We start from the raw sequence: 23,675 nt of genomic DNA on the forward strand, positions 1-23,675 counted from the left end.
TAGCTTTGGTGTTTCTGTCTGCTGAGATTTTCTGTGTAAAATCCACTACAATCTGCATAGGCGAAGGGGAAACTGCAAAGAAATAGATGTGTGACCCCCTCAGTACTGATAATAGAGAAAGAAAAGAATGAGCTGCATGCTGCTAGATGAGTGGTCGAATATTAGGAAGTCACATACGTAGATCTTTTACATTTTTATTTGGAAACTGTCTGGTGCCATAACCCCTCTGACATTATGATACATTGTTTTCTGTCAAATATAAATACAAGTGGAGGTCCAAAGGTATCTATTTGGTTTTTAGTACTCAAATCTTGTATTTTTATTTTCATTTTATTCTAACTCCATTTTATTTTAACATTAGACAAAAGGCTTTGATTGGCTACCAGCCAGACTACCTCATGAATGCAAAATGATTGTGACAACTAGGAGTGCCCACCTGTCCTATAAAAGTCTGATATCACGCTCAGATGTCCAGATAGAAGAGTTGCAAATGAAATCAGATACAGAGGAACGCTTGTGCATCTTCCATAAGCACTTGGCAATGCCAAGTAGAAAGGTGCCACCTTATTTAATGGAGAGCTTCGAAAACAAGAAACGGAAAATCAGCCCACTTCAGCTGACAGTCCTGGCGAGTGAGCTTCGTATCTGCCCAGATGTGGCCTACTGTATTGACAGTCCTCTGGAAACTGTGTCCACGGAGCAGCTTTGGTCATTGCTTATAAAACACTGGGTTAAGCACTTCAGTTGGTCCTATGAGTGGAAAATGAAGAATAAAGCACCCAAGTCAGCTTTTGGCAGTGATATTCATAATTCAGGTAAATTGGTGAATATAAAACAGAAAACCAAGCAGCTATTGAGATATTTTCTTCCTTAGCCAACCTATATAAAGCTGTTGTTGGTAGACTTAAAGGGGTACTCCAGTGGAAAACAATTTGTTTAAAATCAACTGGTGCCAAAAAGTTAAACAGATTTGTAAGTTATTTCTATTTAAAATTCTTAATCCTTCCAGTGCTTATCAGCTGCTGTATGCTCCACAGGAAGTTATTTTCTTTTTGACTTTCTTTTCTGTCTGACCACAGTGCTCTCTGCTGACACCTCTGCCATGTCAGGAAGTTTCTGGAGCAGAAGAAAATCCCCATAGCAAACCCTTTCCTGCTCTGGACAGTTCCTGGTGTTAGCAGAGAGCACTCTGGTTAGACAGAAAAGAAATTCAAAAATAAAAGAACTTCCTGTGGAGCATACAGCAGCTGATAAGTACTGGGTGGATTAAGATTTTTAAATAGAAGTAATTTACAAATCTGTTTAACTTTCTGGCACCAGTTGATTTAAAAAAAATTGTTTTCCACTGGAGTACCCCTTTAAAGGTGTACTCCCGTGGAAAACGTTTTTTTTTTTTTTAAATCAACTGGTGCCAGAAAGTTAAATAGATTTGTAAATTACACAATGAAAAAGAGGTAGCGTGCACTCACCGCGGGTAAACAGCTGCAGGCCCGAGGTCCGGGATCACCACGGCATAGACGGAGACGGTAAGGGGCGCTCAGAGGCTGCGCCGGCTGTTTCGGACGTAGGAATGTCCTCCTTCCGGCCAGGAGAAGGACGTTCCTACGTCCGAAACAGCCGGCGTAGCCTCTGAGCGCCCCTTATCGTCTCCGTCTATGCCGTGGTGATCCCGGACCTCGGGCCTGCAGCTGTTTACCCGCGGTGAGTGCACGCTACCTCTTTTTCATTGTGTTGTTTGATACTTTATCTAGTGTGTGCACCCCGCAGGTGCTGCGTTGTAACTTATCGGGTCCGGAGGCTGCCAGTGTACACCAGCGGTATTGTATATCTGCATGTTTAGCTGCACGGTGTGCTCTCTCCTCTTACAGTGGCTTAAAGATTTGTAAATTACTTCTATTTAAAAATCCACCCAGTACTTCTCAGCTGCTTCCAGTACTTTTTAGGGACTATATACTACAGAGGAAATGCTTTACTTTTTAGATTTCTCTGATGTCATGACCACGGTGCTCTCTGCTGACCTCTGCTGTCCATTTTAGGAACTGTCCAGAGCAGCATATGTTTGCTATGGGGATTTTCTTTTGCTCTGGACAGTTCCTAAAATGGACAGCAGAGGTCAGCAGAGAGCACTGTGGTCGTGACATCAGAGAAATCTAAAAAGTAAAGCATTTCCTCTGTAGTATATAGTCCCTAAAAAGTACTGGAAGAATTGAGATTTTTTAATAGAAGTAATTTACAAATCTGTTTAACTGACTGTAGTCTAGTATCTATGGGAGACTTGCACACATCAGCCAAAACATTAAAATATGTTGCCTAATATTGTACAGGTTCCCCTCGTGCTACCAAAACAGTTCTGCGGAGTTCTTAAGGTGTCTTGTGGTATCTGGCTCCAACTCCTTAGCAGCAGATCCTCTATTGCCCCCTCCCATAGACTTGCATTGAGGGGGCGTGGCCATGATGTTACGAGCCTCCACTCCGCATCGCCAGTCATCCGGCACGGAGCGAAGTTCGCTCCGTGCATCGGATCTCTGGGGTGCCGCAGCCGAGATTCCCGCGATCAGACATCTTATCCCCTTATCCTTGGCATAGGGGATAAGATATCTAAGGGCGGTGTACCCCTTTAACTTTTCCACCAGTTTGTTCTTCACTGCTCTGCTCTAGATGCAGACAGGCTAGCATTAAATGCCCACATGCATCAATGATCCTTGCTAACCCATGACCCCGTCATCAGTTGACCAGATGTCCTTCTTTAGATCACTTTGGTAGGAGATAACCACTGCATACCAGGGGCACCCCATAATACCTGCAATTTTAAAAATGCATTTGTCAGACTCACTCACAAAAAAAGTGAATCCCCAGTACAATAAAGTTGTGATGTCTCTACCTCTAAGACGTCTTTATCAAGTAGAATCAATGTTAATCAAGATATAGTGAGTTATAGTGAACCTTTACCCTTGAATATGATTTGTTTTACTTTTATTTAAATGTGTCCAAAATGCTGTGTAAATTTGTTATATTTCATTATATCAGACAGAGCTCTATTTGAGTTTTTTGGAGATAGAGCTTCAGATCCTTTGCACTGTCTACAGCCACCACTAGGGGGAGCTTACTGCTAAAATTCTACGTAATACACAAAATATTGCAGTAAGCTTCAAAGCAGGATCCTATAAAATGTTATAGATACAAATGTGCTAAGGTATTTAGTATTAGTATTTATGTATTTAGCATTAGCTACACACAGAGTTGTATTATTATTATTATTGTTGTTGTTGTTTCTTTTCACCCCATGTTTTCCATTAGAGGGTGACATGACTTTTTCATAGTTACTTTTTGACAGATGTCACCGTAACAAGATGACATTTCAGGTCATTCATTTCACCCATCAGTGGTTTTAATGTTGTGATGTTTTGGCTGATCAATGTATCTGTAATTTTAATGTATCTGTAATTTCTTTCTTGTTCCTATAAGACACAGCTGTAATAATATTAGCAGTTTATATTGGTGTTAGTAACTAAGTGGATTAGTATCAGGTCTTGTAACTAGGTGTCATGAATGCTGGGTGGGGTTTTGTGCTGTTGACTAGTAACATACATGATCATATTTGCATTATTTACATGCAGTAGTAACAGCATGGTGTTTGTGTTCTTGGTTTGTTAGGGTGGGTAGTAGATGTCTTGTGTTTTCTTACCACCTCTCACTGTGGTTTGCATGAAGATGACATTCTTCAGTTGCTGAAAAGAATCGGGTACAGAAACCAGTATGAAGTAACTCCACTACACTGGTCTGCCTTTCGGTTGGCAACTTTAAAATGGATTAGAGAGAAACCAGACGGTTTGCTACAAATTCACCCCCAATCTTTCCATGATGCTGTTGTCCATTTAGTATTTGGTAAGTAAAGAAAAATAACTCTTTTACTATAAGAATATCTTGAACAATCAATTTTGTGTAATGGATGCAATTGACATGACACATTGGATAACCTGCAGAGTTTGTTGCACCTTACACGGGATTCTTCTAAGAGACTGCGTTTGCACTACAGGGCTTTGGATGATAACCTTAAAAGAGTACTCCGCTGCTCAGCGTTTGGAACAAAATGTTCCGGATGCTTAGAGCCGGCGCCGGGATCTCGTGATGTCATAGCCCCACCCCTCATGGCATCACGCCTCGCCCCCTCAATGCAAGTATATAGGAGGGGGCGTGACGGCTGTCACGCCCCCTCCTATAGACTTGCATTGAGGGGGCGGGGCTATGACGGCACGAGCTCCCGGCGCCAGCTCTAAGCGTTCGGAACATTTTGTTCCAAATGCTGAGCAGTGGAATACCCTTTTAATTTTAGGCCCTGTTTACACTGGCCAATACTAATATGATAGGTATATTTAGAAGAAATGCACTTTGCAATATATAGCAACAACTTTTCTTTCTTTCCTTATTTTGTGGGTCCACTGCACCACCTATAATATCAGTCTGGCTTTCAAGGTTTGGGATTGAGATTTAGCAGGTCCCAATTTGAGGCAAAACAGAGTGACCTCAAAGAGAGGCTTGATAATAAATAATCTCCTGTGTCTAGATATATATATATATGTATAGGCCTGTCAATGCTATTACTAAGATTTTTTCAAGTCTTTATTCAGAATGTCCACCCAAAGTGTTTAGTGCTGGTGGTAAGAAGTCACTTCCAGGGTAGTGGTTATTAGTGGCTAGACTGCACAAGACTTTCCAGACAATGTAATGGAACTGTTGGTCGTGTGTGCCCAAGAACTCTAGATAGATTAGGTAGGTGTTTTGAGTGAGAATTTAAAGCCAGCAGGCACTATAACAAGTATGTAACAGCAATATTTAGATACCTTACTCTGTGCATACTTGCATACAGCCCCCCACCCCCCCTCCTGATTCACAACTACTAGACCTATTTACCGCTTGGAGACAGTATATAACAGGAGATGGGCTGGCTAGCCCTGGGCACTTGTCATGCTGGGGAACGCCTTTTGGGCACTTGAGCCTCATTAACCTATTTTATTTTTACCCCTTTAAAACTGCTGAAAGGTTTGCTTTAAATACATTTCTACCCATTGGTATATGCAATATTTTATATTATATTAATGCCAGTGACTCTTATGTCTTTCCATCTCAATGTTTGGTATATTTTCCTTACCCAGTGTTCCCTCTATGACTTGCAGGTAATGCCACATCAGTTGTTGAAAGCCTGGATTATACTTCTCAGAATACAGTGAGTCGTAAAAGAAGACAGTTTCATCTCTGTCTTCTCAAGTACTTTCAGCAGAAAGAACTTTCTCGACAGGCGTTTGATGAAGTGCCATGGCACCTGAAGATGACCGGCAAGCTCCATGATTTGTACAGTTTCCTATTAAATCGAAGGTATATAGCCTATGCCTGTCCATCATGATCCTAGTGTCAGAATACTGTCATATTAGAGAAAATGTTAATAACTTATCATGTAGTGATAAACTGACACAAACCTTTTTCAAGTATAAATTTAATTGATTCTATATGAAATTGTTTTATTCAAGTGTTTATTTATTTATTTTTTTAAACATTATTAGGACATTAGACTTAATCCGAAGAAACATGAAGCATGGATGTGAAATGAAAATGGATCTTATTCACTACTGGCAAATGCTGTTACATTCAGGAAAGGAGCCAGCAGTGGAATGTCAATCACTATTAGACAATATAACAGGTGATGCTTTATGTAACTATTAAAAGCATCTTATTTGTTAGAGATGTGACAGAGCAGATGGCTCTATATTGTAATGCGAGAAATGGTAATAGTGGTAGTTTAAAAGTTTCAGTGTCGTTTATTGAATGACACAATTGGAAAATAATTTCACTAGGAGTAATAAGGTTGACCATATAAACGATCCCATTAAGTCCAGGTAATAAGCATACACAGTATTTAGACTGGAATCAGCTCCGTATAAGGATAGTTGTATTTTTACTATACAGGTTTATTTGGACTGAGAAACTTATTACCAATTGTAAGAATAAATTCAAATTCTGGACCCCGCTGAAAGAATGGACATGTTTCATCTTTTGACGGAATCCGCTCATATATGTAATGCTGTCTATAAAGACAGGACGTGTTTGAGCAGTCCTAGTGCAGAATGATTCAGTTGGCGCCCACAGCAGACGGACTCTCCACCGGACAGATATTGCATAGCACGAACTTACCCTAATGGGCTTGTTTAACTAAGAGAAGTTCAAAGCAGAAGTTAATCTTTCTGTAAGTTTTTGTTTTCTTTTGAATGTGGCCTAATGAATATAAAGATTTGAGGTTTTTTTTATCTCCTTTACCTGTACGCCAGCTCCTCTTCTATGACATGGGCTCTGGTGCTAACCCTGTGTCATAGTGGGGTGGTCCCAGCCCATATCAGCCCCTTGGACCCGTGTCTAATGCCAGACATCACCAATCGAGGGGATGCCCCAACATTAACCCCTTAGACACCCCAATTAATTTTGATTGCGGTGTCTAAAATGAAAGTAAAACAGTCCTGGCAGCTCAATGGAGCTGACTGGGACCACCGCGGTAAAGCAGCAGTGTCCCAATCAGCTGAGAGGACGGCAGGAGGGCCCTAACCTGCCTCCTCTCCGTCCTGTCGATGATCTATTGCTCCAGTCAACCATGGCAGGCTTACAATGATCAATGCTATGCTATGACAAATTGCAAATGTATAAAAAGCAATCAAAAAGTGTCCTGAAATACAAAGTGTCCTGAGACTAGGCATTGAAGCATATAGCAGAACAAAAAAAAGCATCAAAACAGATAGGTTTGCTATGGGGATTTGCTCCTACACTGGACAGTTCCTGATATGGACAGAGGTGTCAGCAGAGAGCACTGTGGCCATACAGAAAAGAATTCCAGAGATAAATACAACTTCCTCTATAGAATACAGCAGCTGATAAGTACTGGAAGGATTAAGCTTTTTAAATAGAAGTAATTTACAAATCTGTATAACTTTGTGGACCCAGTTGATATAAAAAAAATTGTTTTCCACCGGAGTACCCCTTTAAAGGGTAACTCTCATAAAAACAAATGTTTTCTATTGCACTCCTTATGGTAAATAAAAAATATTTCTAATATACTTTGTTTAAAAAAAAAAAAAAGTTTTCTATGTTTTATTTGTGTTTAAAAAAGCTCAAGAGCACATTTTCCCCATCTTCTACACAGACTTTGGACCGAAGTCCAAACACAGAAGTGCAGCCTGGAGTGCTGAGGGGGGTGTGTCCAGCCTCATCCAATCATAGCTCCTCTCACACTTAACTGCCATATGCTGTTGGTTGGACCCCCCCCCCCCTCAGCACTCCAGGCTGCACTTCCTGTGTTTGGACTTCGGTCCAAAGTCTGTGTATAAGATGGGGGAAAATGTGTTCTTGAGCTTTTTTAAGCATAAATGAAAAACATAGAAAACTTCATTATTTTTTAACCTCTTCAGGACACAGGGCGTATGGATACGCCCTGCATTCCGAGTCCTTAAGGACACAGAGCGTATCCATACGCCCTGGGAAATCCGGTCCCCACCGCTAGCCGGTTGGGGACCGGAGCCGAATGCCTCCTGAAATCGTTCAGCAGGCATCGCGGCATATCGCCCAGGGGGGTCATTATGTCCCCCCATGTCGGCGATGGCAGACAATTCAGCCCAGCGATTTGCGGCGGATTCCGGGTCAATCGGGTCTCTGACGGCCCCGAACATTCATAGCCAGCAGGGGTGAGGTGGCACTGGTGCCACCTCACGATCGCCCTATTCCGTCGGCCGGTTCACCGGCCGACCAATCAGGGCACCTGCTGCGGGTGTCACTCCCGCAACCCGCTCCGCCTCTCTTCCGGAGGATGTGAGCGGGTGCGGGAAGAAGACCCCGGGAGCTAGGGACCCCGATCCCCGGCGTCCCTGTTGGGATCGGGGCCCCAGGAGCGGCGGCGGCGAGGAACTGACCTGGGGAGCAGCAGTTGGAGCTGAGTGACAGCCTCCTGCTGTTGCTTAGCAACAGCTCCCAGCATGCAAAAAGGGCATGCTGGGAGCTGTAGTTATGCAACAGCAGGAGGCAGACCACCACAACTCCCAGCATTCCCTTATGGGCATGCTGGGACTTATAGTTTTGCAACAGCTGGAGGCACATTTTTTCTATGGAAAAGTGTACCTTCAGCTGTTGTATAACTACAACTCCCAGCTTACACAAACAGCTAAAGTGCATGCTGGGAGTTGTAGTGGTGCATCTACTGGTTGCATAACTACAACTCCCAGCATGCCCGTTGGCTGTCGGTGACTGCTGAGAGTTGTAGTTTTGCAACAGCTGAAGGCACACTGGTTGTGAAACTCATTTTTTTTTTTACCTAACTCAATGTTTCACGACCGGTGTGCCTCCTGCTGTTGCAAACTACAACTGACAGCATGCACCGTACATGCTGGGAGTTGTAGTTTTGCAACAGCTGGAGGCACACTGGTTGTGAAACACTGAGTTAGGTCACAAACTCAGTGATACATAACCAGTGTGCCTACAGCTGTTGAAAAACTAAAACTCTCAGCATGTACAGTCTGTCAGCGCATGCTGGGAGTTGTAGTTTTGCAACAGCTGGATGTTCCCTCCCAATGTGAATGTACAGGGTACACTCACATGGGCAGAGGTTTACAGTAAGTATCCGGCTGCAAATTTGAGCTGCGACTGCCAGCGAGAAACTACTGTGAACCCCCGCCCGTGCGACTGTACCCTAAAAACACTACACTACACTAACACACAATAAAATAAAAAGTAAAAAACACTACGTATACACATACCCCTAGACAGCCCCCCTCCCCTCCCCAATAAAAATGAAAAACATCTGGTACGCCACTGTTTCCAAAACGGAGCCTCCAGCTGTTGCAAAACAACAACTCCCAGTATTGTCGGACAGCCACTGACTGTCCAGGCATGCTGGGAGTTTTACAACAGCTGGAGGCACCCTGTTTGGGAATCACTGGCGTAGAATACCCCTATGTTCACCCCTATGCAAGTCCCTAATTTAGGCCTTAAATGGGCATGGCGCTCTTACTTTGGAGCCCTGTCGTATTTCAAGGCAACAGTTTAGGGCCACATATGGGGTATCGCCGTACTCGGGAGAAATTGGGCTTTAAAAATTTTGGGGGGTATTTTCTGCTTTTACCCTTTTTAAAAATGTAAAATTTTTGGGAAATCAAGCATTTAAGGTAAAAAAAAAAATTTTTTTTTTACATATGCAAAAGTCGTGAAACACCTGTGGGGTATAAAGGTTCACTTAACCGCTTGTTACGTTCCCCGAGGGGTCTAGTTTCCAAAATGGTATGCCATGTGTTTTTTTTTTTTTTTGCTGTTCTGGCACCATAGGGGCTTCCTAAATGCGGCATGCCCCCAGAGCAAAATTTGCTTCCAAAAAGCCAAATGTGACTCCTTCTCTTCTGAGACCTGTAGTGCGCCAGCAGAGCACTTTTCACCCCCATATGGGGTGTTTTCTGAATCGGGAGAAATTAGGCTTCAAATTTTGGGGGGTATTTTCTGCTATTACCCTTTTTAAAAATGTAAAATTTTGGGGAAAACAAGCATTTTAGGTCAATTTTATTTATTTTTTTACATTTGCAAAAGTTATGAAACACCTGTGGGGTATTATGGCTCACTTTATCCCATGTTACATTCCCCGAGGGGTCTAGTTTCCAAAATGGTATGCCATGTGTTTTTTTTTTTGCTGTTTTGACACCCTAGGGGCTTCCTAAAGGTGACATGCCCCCCAAAAACCATTTCAGAAAAATGTTCTCTCCAAAATCCCCTTGTCACTCCTTCCCTTCTGAGGCCTCTACTGCGCCCGCCGAACACTTTACATAGACATATGAGGTATGTGCTTACTCGAGAGAAATTGGGCTACAAATACAAGTAAAATTTTCTCCTTTTACCACTTGCAAAAATTCAAAAATTGGGTCTACAAGAACATGCGAGTGTAAAAAATGAAGATTTTGAATTTTCTCCTTCACTTTGCTGCTATTCCTGTGAAACACCTAAAGGGTTAAAACACTGACTGAATGTCATTTTGAATACTTTGGGGGGTGTAGTTTTTATAATGGTGTCATTTATGGGGTATTTCTAATATGAAGACCCTTCAAATCCACTTCAAAACTGAACTGGTCCCTGAAAAATATCGAGTTTTAAAATTTTGTGAAAAATTGGAAAATTGCTGCTGAACTTTGAAGCCCTCTGGTGTCTTCCAAAAGTAAAAACACGTCAACTTTATGATGCAAACATATAGTAGACATATTGTATATGTGAATAAAAAAAAAATGGAATATCCATTTTCCTTACAAGCAGAAAGCTTCAAAGTTAGAAAAATGCAAAATTTTCTAATTCTTCATCAAATTTGGGGATTTTTCACCAAGAAAGGATGCAAGTTACCAAAAAAAATTACTCCTATGTTAAATTAGAATATGTCACGAAAAAAACAATCTCGAAATCAGAATGATAACTAAAAGCATTCCAGAGTTATTAATGCTTAAAGTGACAGGGGTCAGATGTGCAAAAAACGCTCCGGTCCTTAAGGCCAAAATGGGCTTGGTCCTTAAGGGGTTAAACAAAGTATATTAGAAATATTTTTTATTTACCATAAGGAGTGCAATAGCAAAAATTTGTTTTAATGAGAGTGCCCATAGTGGTTTTCATAGGAACCAAAGTTGGTGGCAAAGTTAGTGATACCAGATGTCTTCCACATACATCTCTCCCATGGATCTGCTCATTCCCTGGTTTTCTCTCTGAACTTGCCATCCAAAATATGAAAAATGAGGTTCACTGTGCATGCTAAAATGCATGCTGAAATTTCTGTTGTTTTTTTGTATAATTAAATGGTGAGGTCTTATTATTGGTACTGTAATGTAATGTACCATTATTTGTTACAGAACACACTGTTGATATGGCTGATCAATGCAAAGTTATATTATTTGCTGCACAGTGCCTCAAAGATATTGGTAAGACCAAAGAAGCAGCCTCTATACTCTCATCTATTGAATATTATCTGGTGAGTATTGTTTAAAAAGTCCAAACGAAAATCTCTGTCCTTCATAAAATGGAATTCCAGACCCTGGAGCAAAGAAATATATTCCAGATATTAATAAAATATATTTGCCAAGCAAAATATCAGGTATCTGTGGCCCCATTCTTCTGCTCACCTTGGTGCTGCACAATGGAGAGGGCGGGCAGGTGCTGACGTCTACTATTGGGCAGTTTCATTTTTCCTTATGGAATATACTGGCTATACAATACATTTGGAAAGTTTTCTGACCCTTTCACTTTTTTCACATTTTATGATGTGTGTATTGTAGAAATATTTGCAGATTTGTTAAAAAGGAAAAACTAAAATTTACTGTTTGAAAAAGGTAGCGGGAACCGTCTGTAGACCTCTAAGACAGGATTGTGTAAAGTCACAGATCTGGAGAATGATACAAAAACGTTTGAAAATAAAACAGGACTCTTCCCGGCTGTCCTAAGTAATTGGGGGAGAAGGGCATTGGTCAGTAGCAGACTGGGACCAAAAGGCCCTGACATTTTAGACTACCCATCCCATGGATCAGGATACAGTTTTAGCCATCATCAATGCAGAATTTACAAGTAACTACAGCTGATGGGCACAGTCAGGCAAAGAACGCAATTATATTAGTGACTCATAGGTAACATCTTCTCTACTCTTCATCTTGTCCAGATCAGAGTGTACTGACACTCACTGTACCCTCTGAACACAACCCTGCCACACCATGCCCTCTGAAAATAATGCTGCCACACACTGTGCACCCTCTAAATATAACACTGCCAGATACTTTACCCTCTAAATATGACCCTTCTACATCATGCCCCTGAAAATAATGTTGCCATACACTGAACCCTCTGAACATAACACTGCCAGACACTGTACCCTCTAAATATATCCCTCTCACCCCTGTACTGTTCTTCTCCAAACTCCTTTGCCGCCACCCCACCCCAAGTCCTCCTCCAAAGCTTTTTGTCCCCCAGACCCCTCTGTCCTCCTCCTCCAGACCCCTCTATCTTTATCCTTCAAATCTGTCTGTCCCTTCCTTCAGACTACTGCCCTCCTTCTGCACCCCTAAGGCTTCCCCCTCCAGACCTTCTGTCCTCCTCCTTAAGACTCCTCTGCCCCTGCCTCATGACCTCTAGTCCTACTCCTACAGATCCTTATGTCCTCCTTCTCCAGATCCCTATGTCCTCCTCCAGACCCCTCTGTCCCCCTAGTCCTCCTCCTCCATACCCCTCTGTCCCCCACCCAGATGCCTCTATACTTTCCCAGACTCCTCTTCCCCCCATACTCTCCGTCTTCATCTAGATCCCCTTTTGCCCCTCCTCCAACACCTCTGCACCCCAGGACTCCTCTGACCTCCCCCTCCTATAGACCCCCCTGCCCCCCCCCCAGACTCCTCTGTACTCTCCCCATACCCCTTCATCCACCTCCTCCAAACCGCTATGACACCATTCTCGTCCACAGTACATAGGCAGCCCACACCTTGAGGCATGGTACGCTGCAAACAGTTACCAGCAAGTAAGCATTTAGCAAATTCTGCTCCTGCTCGGAGTCGATCAGCCGAGACAGGGACATGTCTGTGACATCAGGGTGGTGCCTGCACCCGACATGTCTGTTACCAGACATGCTGCTCTCAAATTGGTAGTGTCCCTTCCCCAAATAATCAAGTTTGGGACCAGTCCAGAGTGTGAGGCCCCTTTCAGTGCAACCACCAGGCACAGCAAAATGGCAGAGAGTTTAAAAAAAAATGCTCAAGCACAGTGAAAATTGGGCCCATCGTCATATCTCTTGCCAAGGCTAGGCCCGGACCAGCTGGGCAGGTGTGCGGCCCAGCCGGTCTGGGCCTAGCCTTGGTAAGAGATATGACAATGAACCCAATTTGCACTGTGGTTGAGCCTCAAGGATCCTGTGTGGAGATGAAAGGAACCATCACTGTAGCACTAATCTGGGCTTTACGGCAAAGCGGCCCGAGAGAATCCTTTCCTCAGTAAAAGTCACATGAAAGCCTACCTGGAGTTTGCAAAAAAAAAAGCACAATTAGGAGGGAAACATGTTTGAAGATTTTGCCCTCAATTTAACACGTCATATATGGAGGAAATCAGGCACTGCTCATCTCTTGCTTGTTTTAGTATCATGTTGTGGGGTGTTTTTTTTAGTGGCTGGGGCAAGGAGACTGGTCAGGGTTGAGAAAAATCTGATTGGCACAAAGTACAGAGATATTCTTCATGAAAACCTGATCCAGAGTGCTGTGGACCTCAGACTGGGTTGAAGGTTCACCTTCCAACAAGACAATGACCCTAAGCACAGATCCAAGACAACACAGGAGTGGCTTAGGGACAACTCTGAATGTCCTTGAGTGGCCCAGCCAGAGCTCTGACTTCAACCCAATGGAACATGTCTGGAGAGACTGGCTGAATATGGCTTCCACCAATGGTTCCTATCCAACCTGACAGAGCTTGAGAGGATCTGCACCGAAGAATGACAGAAAATCTCCAAATACAGATGTCCAAACCTTGTGGCACGATGTTCAAGAAGACTAAAGGATGTAATCGCTGCCAATGATACTTCAACTAAGTACTGAGTAAACAGTCTGAGTACTTTTTTTTTCTTTGTCATTATGGGGTATTGTGTTAAGTCTTGTACTTAATTATGTCTTTTTACTGGTCAAAACAAAATGGAGACTAAACAACAAACCAAAGAGACAAGACATAAATAACTGACATTGTTACACTACTTCAGAACCTCTCAGCTACAGAGCCATCTTGTGGCACCAAACATACATAACTAACAATACACAACAGACAATACATAACATATCCAGTGCAGAATGATGGGGGAAAATTAAATATTTTTTATTTTAGCATAAATACACACATAACAAAAAGTAAAAAAAAAAAAAATGTAAAAGGATCTTAAAACTTTCCAAATGCACAGTATATACAGTAGTGGCTATTAGAAGTTATAATTGGATTAGCAGCTTTTTGACACTGCAATAGTTTTATAGAAATTGGCAATTTATACAAAAGTGACAACAGAAAAAGCAGCCATATTAGTTGTTCCCTTACCATTAGCCTCTTAGAATTAACAATGAACAGTTTCTTTATTGCCTAGTTTTTCCATGGACTGTTTATGTGAATTCCCCGAATCATACAGCAATATGGAAGCAGGGCATGTGACTGCATACATTGGTGGATATGCTTTTCAGCAGTCTAGGAAAGCTAGGTGACTTGTATTTATCACCTTCTCTACCGTGTTGTTGCAGAATAAGGTTGCTATTGCACAAAGCTCTTACCAATAATTGTAGCCTGCACCTGGACTTTCCATTATTTCAAGCTCAATAGTTATTGATATTTCAAGAACTTTTCACAGCTCTGTATGTAAAACAATCAAATAAGAATGAATATAGATTGATATAGTGATATATTTTTGGGGATTTTTTCTTAGTAACACCATTTGGCCTCTAGATGGTGCTGAACTGTCAGTGTAGGATAACTGTTTCTTTTGGGAATGGTGCAGCCTGATATGCACTAAGACTAATAAGAATTTACCCTCCAGGCACATCATGTTGTTGTTGTTTTTTTTATTTTATTTTAATTGTTCATTTCTTATACTATGTCTCTGCCTTCAGAAAAACCTTTAAAATGTATATAATAAAAAAATGTATATAATAAAAAAATGTATATAATCCACACATAAATGATTATGGTATGCACCAAAACATTATGTATATTGACCAACAAATTGATAAAAAAATACACATATATTATAAGTCTGCTCTTAGATTACACAACAATCAGATGGAGGGTATCTGACTGTGGTATAATCACAATATATACAGGAGAATACATACATGTAGAGACACCAGTGAAAACAGTGAAGTGTGTGTGTGTGGGGGCAGGTCAAAAAATGTTCTCCTTCCCAACCAGTGAAAAATACAACAACTTCGAATCATATAAAAAGATATGTTACAGAATACATGATTAAACTGCCTGTAAGAAAGGTATATAAGAAAGATGCCTGTAGCATTCTTACTTAGGCCCTTGAGAACTACCATGTCAAGATTAAAAATCCATATTGTTTCTTTTTGCACTAGAGTCTTTTTCCACTTACCTCCTCTTGGAGACACCACCACTCTGTCAATTCCACGGATCTATTTATTTGTATCACAATCATGATGTAACTTGAAATGATGCGGAACTGTCTTTAATACATTAGGCCATTTTCTTTCTTTACACTTTTAATGCGCAGAACAATATTCTCTGGATCAACACCTTTAAGGGAATCTGTCAGTTCTCAGTCATGCTCAAGGAGACAGTGTCTTGGCTCCTAGCACTGTGATTTGTATGTCAATCCTTCAAGGCAGGGAAGGGTCGGGGAGGGCGGTGACTCAGGGCCGACTCTTTGACACAGGAGGTATACTAAATTACTCACGATGTCTACAAGATTTACTATTCTATTACATGTCACCAAGTATCACCTGTACAATGTATAAATACAATTATAAGTAGTAGTTCTATAAATATTTGGGCAGGCCACTCAGGCAGGCATCCACTATAGCATATACAGGAGCAGTGGAGAATGCTGTGGGATGATTCAAAGTGTGCACAGGGGATGTCAAGCTTGCTAAGATGCCAAGCCCTGCACCTGAGCCTGCTGGCCAGGGAAAAAGAACAACTGGGGGATAAAGGGAGGGAAAAAGGAGGAAATGATGTGGCACAGGGGGAATAAAGGGGATTGGGGAGGCTTATGATGTGGCACAGGGGGTTCAAGAGGGGAGGAATTAAGTGGCATTGGAGGGTTCAAGAGGGGTAATAAATGGGCACGGGGAGGGGATGAAATGGTACAGGGGGTGATTAAGGGGTGGTTCAATGGCACTGGGAGATTTTACTGTCTTATAGGTAATTACACTCTGGAGTGAGTACTGTATAGTATTCGGTCATTTAGAAGGATTTTTGAGCCTTTTTTTTCCCAATAAGGGACTACTCTTAATAGTGGACACTTTATTTCCCCCATAAGTGTCCGCTATTAGGAGATTCTGCTGTACCAGTATAATAGTACGGGTAATGTTCAGAATTATGATGTTATGATATTATTTTGCAATGTAAATTACCATTCTATTGATTTTATACTACAAGACCTGCTGCATCTTATCAGCTTTTCTTCATAAGTGCATTGGCTCAGTAAAATTTTGTGCACACACCTGTATAACCCAATTTGAGATTTACAAAAAATGATCACAATATACTGTATAAACATTTTCATATATCCTTTTATTTAATTTCTCTTTTCTGTAACTTGTTTGCAATTGTTTTGTTTAGGAAGTGGCAGAAAGTAGAAACAATAAAGCACTAATGTGGACACAGAAAGTTTCTGGAGATCTGTATCGAGACATTGGCTCCTGGCAAAAAGCTATTATTTATTATAAAAAGGCGCTGGATAACCTTCAGTGTCTTAACATGAATGACCTACAAACAGATTACAAGCTGATGGAACTCAGGGGTATGCTTTAAATGAAAATGTAATATGCATTTTTAGAACAAAGTGGTCTGGGGGAAATTTACTAGACTATGTATGCCACTTTTCTTGAGTAAAAAAAAAAATCTGCTAAGTATTTGTGTAAACACAACTTTGGGCAAAAATGTAGCAACTCTTGTTGTACTTAAAGGGGTACTCTGCTGCTCAGCATTTGGAACAAACTGTTCTGAACGCTGGAGTCGGGAGCTTGTGATGTCATAGCCCCGCCCCCTCAATGCAAGTCTATGACAGTTTGTTCCAAACGCTGAGAAGCGGAGTACCCCTGTAAGCTATTTTCATTAAAAATGGGTGAGAGTTACCAGGAAGGGACACACATGACCTGTGGAATTTGCTATATTTTACACCAGAATTTGATGTAAATTGTCGCTGAAATCTTTTCCAGCCCATGCATTTGTGGTGCCTCTCTTAATAAATCTGTTGTAACTTCAACATACATTACCTAAAGACTAGTGTGTAAAATGCTGGTTAGTAGTAAATCTGCCCCTAAATATTTTAGAAATCAGCTGCAAATAAACCAACTCAATACTAACTGAAAAACAACCTATCTGGATTGTGTCCCCTCTCCCCACTGTTTAAATGCTGCCCCATATACCCAAAGTACTGCTGCAGCAGTCATCATCCATGCAGTGACATGGGGGGGGGGGGGGGGGAGATTTATCAAAATCTGTCCAGAGGAAAAGTTGCTGAGTTGCCCATAGCAACCAATCAGATTGCTTCTTTCACTTTTAAAAAGGCCTCTGAAAAATGAAAGAAGCGATCTGATTGGTTGCTATGGGCAACTCAGCCCAGGTTTTGATAAATCTCCCCCATTGACTTTGTAATCTGGCTATAGATGTGCCCCTTTTTATAAAGCAGACGCTGCTGTGTGTACAATGGCAAAGCCCATGAAGGTACAGTCACATGACGCATTCATTGGCGTGACATAACAAAGACAAAATGTCATTGCGGTCATATCTTTTACATATGGCAGTAGTCTTTCAGGGTCAATAAATCCTGGAGAAACTGGGGTTAAGACAGTCAACACAATCCTCAGCACACATTCATGCAGTGTACTAGAAATGTGACAAGCATTGTTTACATGTCTAAGGTATTATAAAAAAAAATGTACAACATACATTTACAGTTATTTGATACATTTATCAAAATATTTCCTGTATATTCTGCACATTAATAACCCAATATAGACTGCCATCTGCCAAAATATTTCTATACAGATTAAATACATGCACTATGGAGGGAGATTTATCAAAATCGGTGTAGAGAAAGAGTGGTACAGTTGTCCATAGCAGCCAATCAGATTGCTTCTTTTATTGATTGCTATAGACAACTGCACCACTCTTTCTGCACAGGTTTCCGAGTTTCGAAAATATGCAGTGTATAAAGCCCTACAATATAAACAGTGGATGTTTTGTTTACCAAAACTATGATTACACAAGTACATTTACATTTTTTTGCATGGAATGATGCCATTTAGACGTGCACTTTTTCCCATGTTTCCCTCTTTAGATAGGCTACTGTGCATAAAAGCCACTTTGGAAGTCAAAATATGCTATGAACAGCAAAGTAAAATACTTGAAAATCCTATTGAAAAGCCAAACCCACACACAACAGGGCCGTATGTACAAGCTGCATTAAAACTTTGGCAAGGTCTTTACAAGTAAGTTTTTATTTCCTATTTAGATTATTGCTTAACTGAGGAGACAATGAGACCTTACACCATAACAAATAGTAGAGAATATGAATTACAAAATGCAGTCCTGCGGGGAACATAATTTGGCATCTATTATGATTCCAGCTGGCTGCACTATTTTCCTGTAGATGAGAAAGTACCCTGTGTGTTATATGTGATGACTGTATTTGTCTGCTCAGTCTCGGTGTTATTGCTAAGTTGCTAAGTAGTGGTATAAACTATATCCCCTAAGAAACCAAGCCCGAAGTTTTCCTAATTGTTTTTATTGTCACAGTCTAAGGCTGGGTTTACACTATGTTTTGTCCCATACGGGACCGCATACGGCAGGGGGAGCTGAAAACATATGCGGTCCCGTATGTAATTTATTTCAATGAGCTGACCGGAGTGAAACGCTGACTCCGGTCGGCTCATTTTTGCCCCGTATGCGATTTTCCACCAGACCTAAAATTGTAGTCGACCACGATTCTAGGTGCGGTGGGAAAACCGCATACGGGGCAAAAATGAGCCGACCGTAGTCAGCGTTTCACTCCGGTCAGCTCATTGAAGTGAAATACATACAGGACCGCATACGGGAGCGCAGTTTTCAGCTCCCCCTGCCGTATGCGGTCCCGTATGGGACAAAACGTAATGTGAACCCAGCCTAAGAACTTATTTTATTTTTTCGAAAACTTAACCACATGAGGATTTATTTTTGTTGTACTTTTAAATATAATGAGGGTGGGTAATGAGAAAAAAGCAATCTTCTTTTTTTTTTTTTTTTGCTTTAAATTTATTATTATAATTTTATTTTCTGGGCCAGTGTAATTACAGTGATTCAAAATTAATATAAATATATTTTAGCAGTTTAGCATTATAGGAGCATTTTTTTTATAATAAAAAACAAATGTGTCACCACATTCTTAGAGTTTTTTTTTTTCTCTTGAGCTTGTTTCATGCCTCAAAACTTGTAGTTTTTATATGGGATATATTTTAAGTACATGCAACTGATGATTGCTATTTGTTCAGTTTTTTTGGGAGGTGGATTAACAAAATACTGTCATTTTTGCATTATGATGTTAATCATTATTATTATTGTTATAGTTCTTGGTTCCACTGTGCCATATATACGCTGCTCAAAAAAATAAAGGGCACACATCCTAGATCTGAATGAATGAACTAATCGTATGAAATACTTTCGTCTTTACATAGTTGAATGTGCTGACAACAAAATCACACAAAAATTATCAATGGAAATCTAGTTTATCAACCCATGGAGGTCTGGATATGGAGTCACACTCAAAATCAAAGTGGAAAACCACACTACAGGCTGATCCAACTTTGATGTAATGTCCCTAAAACAAGTTAAAATGAGGCTCAGTAGTGTGTGTGGCCTCCATGTGCGAGACATGATGTCCCAGATGTGCTCAATCGGATTCAGGTCTGGGGAACGGACGGGCCAGTCATAGCATCAATGCCTCCCCCTTGCAGGAACTGCTGACACACTCCAGCCACATGAGGTATAGCATTGTCTTGCATTAGGAGGAACCCAGGGGCAACCGCACCAGCATATGGTCTCACAAGGGGTCTGAGGATCTCATCTCGAGACCTAATGGCAGTCAGGCTACCTCTGGCAAGCACATGGAGGGCTGTGTGGCCCCCCCCAAAGAAATGCCACACCATTACTGACCCACCGCCAAACCGGTCATGCTGGAGGATCTTGCAGGCAGCAGAACGTTCTCCACGGCATCTCCAGACTCTGTCACGTCTGTCACATGTGCTCAGTGTGAACCTGCTTTCATCTGTGAAGAGCACAGGGCGCCAGTGGCGAATTTGCTAATCTTGGTGTTCTCTGGCAAATACCAAACGTCCTGCACCGTGTTGGGCTGTGAGCACAACCTCCACCTGTGGACGTCGGGCCTTCATACCACCCTCATGGAGTCTGTTTCTGACCATTTGAGTGGACACATGCACATTTGTGGCCTGCTGGAGATCATTTTGCAGGGTTCTGGCAGTGCTCCTTCTGCTCCTCCTTGCACAAAGGCAGAGGTAGCGGTCCTGCTGCTGGGTTGTTGCCCTCCTACGGCCTCCTCCACTACTTCTGATGTATTGGCCTGTCTCCTGGTAGCGCCTCCATGCTCTGGACACTACGCTGACAGACACAGCAAACCTTGCCACAGCTCGCATTGATGTGCCATCCTGGATGAGCTGCACTACCTGAGCCACTTGTGTGGGTTGTGGACTCCGTCTCATGCTACCACTAGAGTGAAAGCACCGCCAGCATTCAAAAGTGACCAAAACATCAGCCAGGAAGCATAGGAACTGAGAAGTGATCTGTGGTCACCACCTGCAGAACCACTCCTTTATTGGGGGTGTCTTACTAATTGTCTATAATTTCCACCTGTTGTCTGTTCCATTTGCACATCAGCATGTGAAATTGATTGTCAATCAGTATTGCTTCCTGAGTGGACAGTGGGATTTCACAGAAGTGTGATGGACTTGGAGTTACATTGTGTTGTTTAAGTGTTCCCTTTATTTTTTTGAGCAGCGTATTAAAATACATAACACAAAGTACAATGAACGTGACACGGAGTCACATGACAGACTTACATAACGGGAGAGGGCACTGCTTGCAAGGGCTTATAATCTACATTTGCATTGTTTTTAATAATTATATATTTTTATAGTTGGGATGTTACAGATGTGGCAATATCTAATATGTACAGTGGTCCCTGAAGTTACAATATATATTAGCTCCAGGATGATCATTATATGTTGAAACCATAGTATCTTGAGACCATAACTCTATGGAAAACTAGTAAGTGATTTCAAGTCTCAAAAATATATGAAAAATAAAGGTTTAAAAATGAAATGATAAGATATCTAATACATATAAAGCAAGTACTTACACATTAATGTCAGAAATGGTAGCTAGAAGCTATAAATCACTTTATACATAGATGGCAGGAGTTTCTACAGTCATTCCTGTACAGTACGCACAGTGCACCGGAGATACAAAATGGAGCCACCCTTACTTGATTTCTAGCTTCCTAAAGCGATTTCTTACATTTATGTGTAAGGACTTACTTTATCTGTATTAATTATTTTGTATTTTTCTTTAATCATGATGTTTCTTATTTTGGAGACTTTAGAACCAATTACTAGTCTTCTATAGAGTTACGGTCTCAACAAACAATGGTTTCAACATACAATGTTCAATTAAAGGGGTACTCCACTGCTCAGCAGGGCAGGGCTATGACGTCACAAGCTCCCGAGGGTCAGCTCCAGCGTTTGAAACAGTTAAAAATAACTATAAAAATATATAATTATTTATCCCATGTGGTGATCCATGTAAAAAACACAGCAAATAAAATAGGAATATACAAGAAATACACAAGACTCTCCACATTATTCTCTAATAATAACCTGTGCTGCATTAAATAGGCAAAAAAAAGGAAAAAAAAAAAAAAACCTGTGTGCTTCTTTAATGTGGAAAATGTTGATACTTTAAAGGGGTACTCTGCAGGATAGGGGATAAGATGCCTGATCGCCAGTGGTGGGGCTCTGTGATTAGACATCTTATCCCCTATCTTATCTCGGCAGCTGCGGCACCCCAGACATCCGGTGCACAGAGTGAACTTTGCTCTGTGCTGGATGACTGGTGATGTGGGGCGGAGGCTCGTGACATCACGGCCACACCCCTTAACCCAAGTCTATGGGAGGGGGCGTGACAGGTGCAGTAGGGAGATCGCGGGGGTCCCGCCCCTTTGGATAGGGGATAAGATATCTGGGGGCAGAGTATCCCTTTAAGGACTTCTAACAGGCAGGTGTGGTGACTGAGTTCCATATTAAAAGGGTTGTTTAGTGAAAAGGATAGGGGATACATTTTAGATTTCAGGGGGTCCGACTGCTAGGACCCTTCGCGATCTCCTGCACGGGGGGGGGGCTCTCTGAGAGCAGCTCGTGCTGAGAATGAAGATGAATAGAACTAGGAAAGGAAACAAGCTGTTGCCAACAAAAACAGTTATGTTACTTCTTTCATTTTCGATTTAAGAACAAGTGTATACAAAAATTAAGTCTGAACTTCATCTTTAAAATGTATTTTTGCATCTCACTTGTTTTAGGTTTTGTATTGGTGACATTTCTGAATCTGAAAAGTATCTAGTGGATTGTTTGGATATAAGGCACAAGCTGTATGGCAAGAATCACATACTGTATGGAGAAGTCCAGGAGTACATAGCCGACATACAAATTCATTTAGGATCCGGTCATTAGTAAGGATACTGGTGTCTGTGGGTGTGAAAAGAACATTAATAGGCTATGTTCACATCTGCAAAGGAGGCTCCAGTACAAGTCTCCATAGCAGATACCCAATGCTCTGCATTGCAGCAATGTTTAAAAACTAAAGACACCTCAAGGGAAGCTGGCGGATGCCATTATAAGTCAGGGGGTTTGCCAGGCACCCCTAAAGATGTGAACAGAGCCTTACAAAAGCAAAATTGCTATTGCGTACAAGGCTAAATGTCTTCTGCTAGTTCCTCTTAGAGCGTGTACAATAATAATAATGTAATTAAATGCCTACATATATCAATGAATAAAACTATACTTATGTAGATGTTCCAGTGCTATGTAGAGTAAGTAATCCTCCCTTCAGCTATAGATGTAGTCTTGCGGGTTATCTGACACTATCATTATTGTAAAGGTCTAGTAATGTCACCCACTCACACACATGATTTCCTATTTCAAATTCAGGATATATGGAAGGTAACTGAGCATGCATTTTATAAGGCTTGACCAATGTGCTTTACAAAATAATTGAAAATCCCCATTGAATCAGAATTCTTATCCTATACAATGATGGCACTTTGCTAGGTTAGGCGTCACTATGATTAGTGAGGTTGTGACCTCTGTGAACTCCCTTGTCCATTCAGAAAGTGAAGAGATCCATTGCTCCTGTAGTACTGCGTCCTCTTCACTATTTTTGCTCTGTGTTTGATGTGACACTTTTGCCCCCCACTTTGAAGGGTACTGCAGCTGACCCATTCAAGTAAATGGGGCTGTTACGCCGAGCGCTCCGGGTCCCCGCTCCTCCCCGGAGCGCTCGCTTCACTCCCTCCGCTGCAGCGCTCCGGTCACGTCCTCTGACCCGGGGCGCTGCGATCCCGCTGCCAGCCGGGATGCGATTCGCGATGCGGGTAGCGCCCGCTCGCGATGCGCACCCCGGCTCCCCTACCTGACTCGCTCCCCGTCTGTTCTGTCCCGGCGCGCGCGGCCCCGCTCCCTAGGGCGCGCGCGCGCCGGGTCTCTGCGATTTAAAGGGCCACTGCGCCGCTGATTGGCGCAGTGGTTCCAATTAGGGTTTTCACCTGTGCACTTCCCTATATTACCTCACTTCCCTTGCACTCCCTTGCCGGATCTTGTTGCCTTAGTGCCAGTGAAAGC

At 41.9% G+C, this 23,675-nt stretch overlaps 1 protein-coding gene across 4 annotated transcripts in view; it reads left to right on the plus strand.

The window, feature by feature from the left end:
• The window catches only part of LOC130369365 (putative tetratricopeptide repeat protein 41), a 75,724-nt gene that overhangs the window by 35,552 nt on the left and 16,497 nt on the right, over positions 1 to 23,675 (plus strand). For all 4 annotated transcript variants that reach the window (XM_056574530.1, XM_056574532.1, XM_056574533.1 and 1 more), the window contains exons 6-13: positions 362 to 815; positions 3,655 to 3,885; positions 5,175 to 5,373; positions 5,559 to 5,695; positions 10,902 to 11,020; positions 16,351 to 16,531; positions 18,074 to 18,224; positions 22,358 to 22,507. In XM_056574530.1, the coding sequence (XP_056430505.1) occupies positions 362 to 815; positions 3,655 to 3,885; positions 5,175 to 5,373; positions 5,559 to 5,695; positions 10,902 to 11,020; positions 16,351 to 16,531; positions 18,074 to 18,224; positions 22,358 to 22,507 (1,622 nt within the window). The remainder of the gene's footprint in view (positions 1 to 361; positions 816 to 3,654; positions 3,886 to 5,174; positions 5,374 to 5,558; positions 5,696 to 10,901; positions 11,021 to 16,350; positions 16,532 to 18,073; positions 18,225 to 22,357; positions 22,508 to 23,675) is intronic.

The sequence above is a fragment of the Hyla sarda genome, chromosome 4 (assembly GCF_029499605.1).
Source record: "Hyla sarda isolate aHylSar1 chromosome 4, aHylSar1.hap1, whole genome shotgun sequence".
NCBI lineage: Eukaryota > Metazoa > Chordata > Amphibia > Anura > Hylidae > Hyla > Hyla sarda.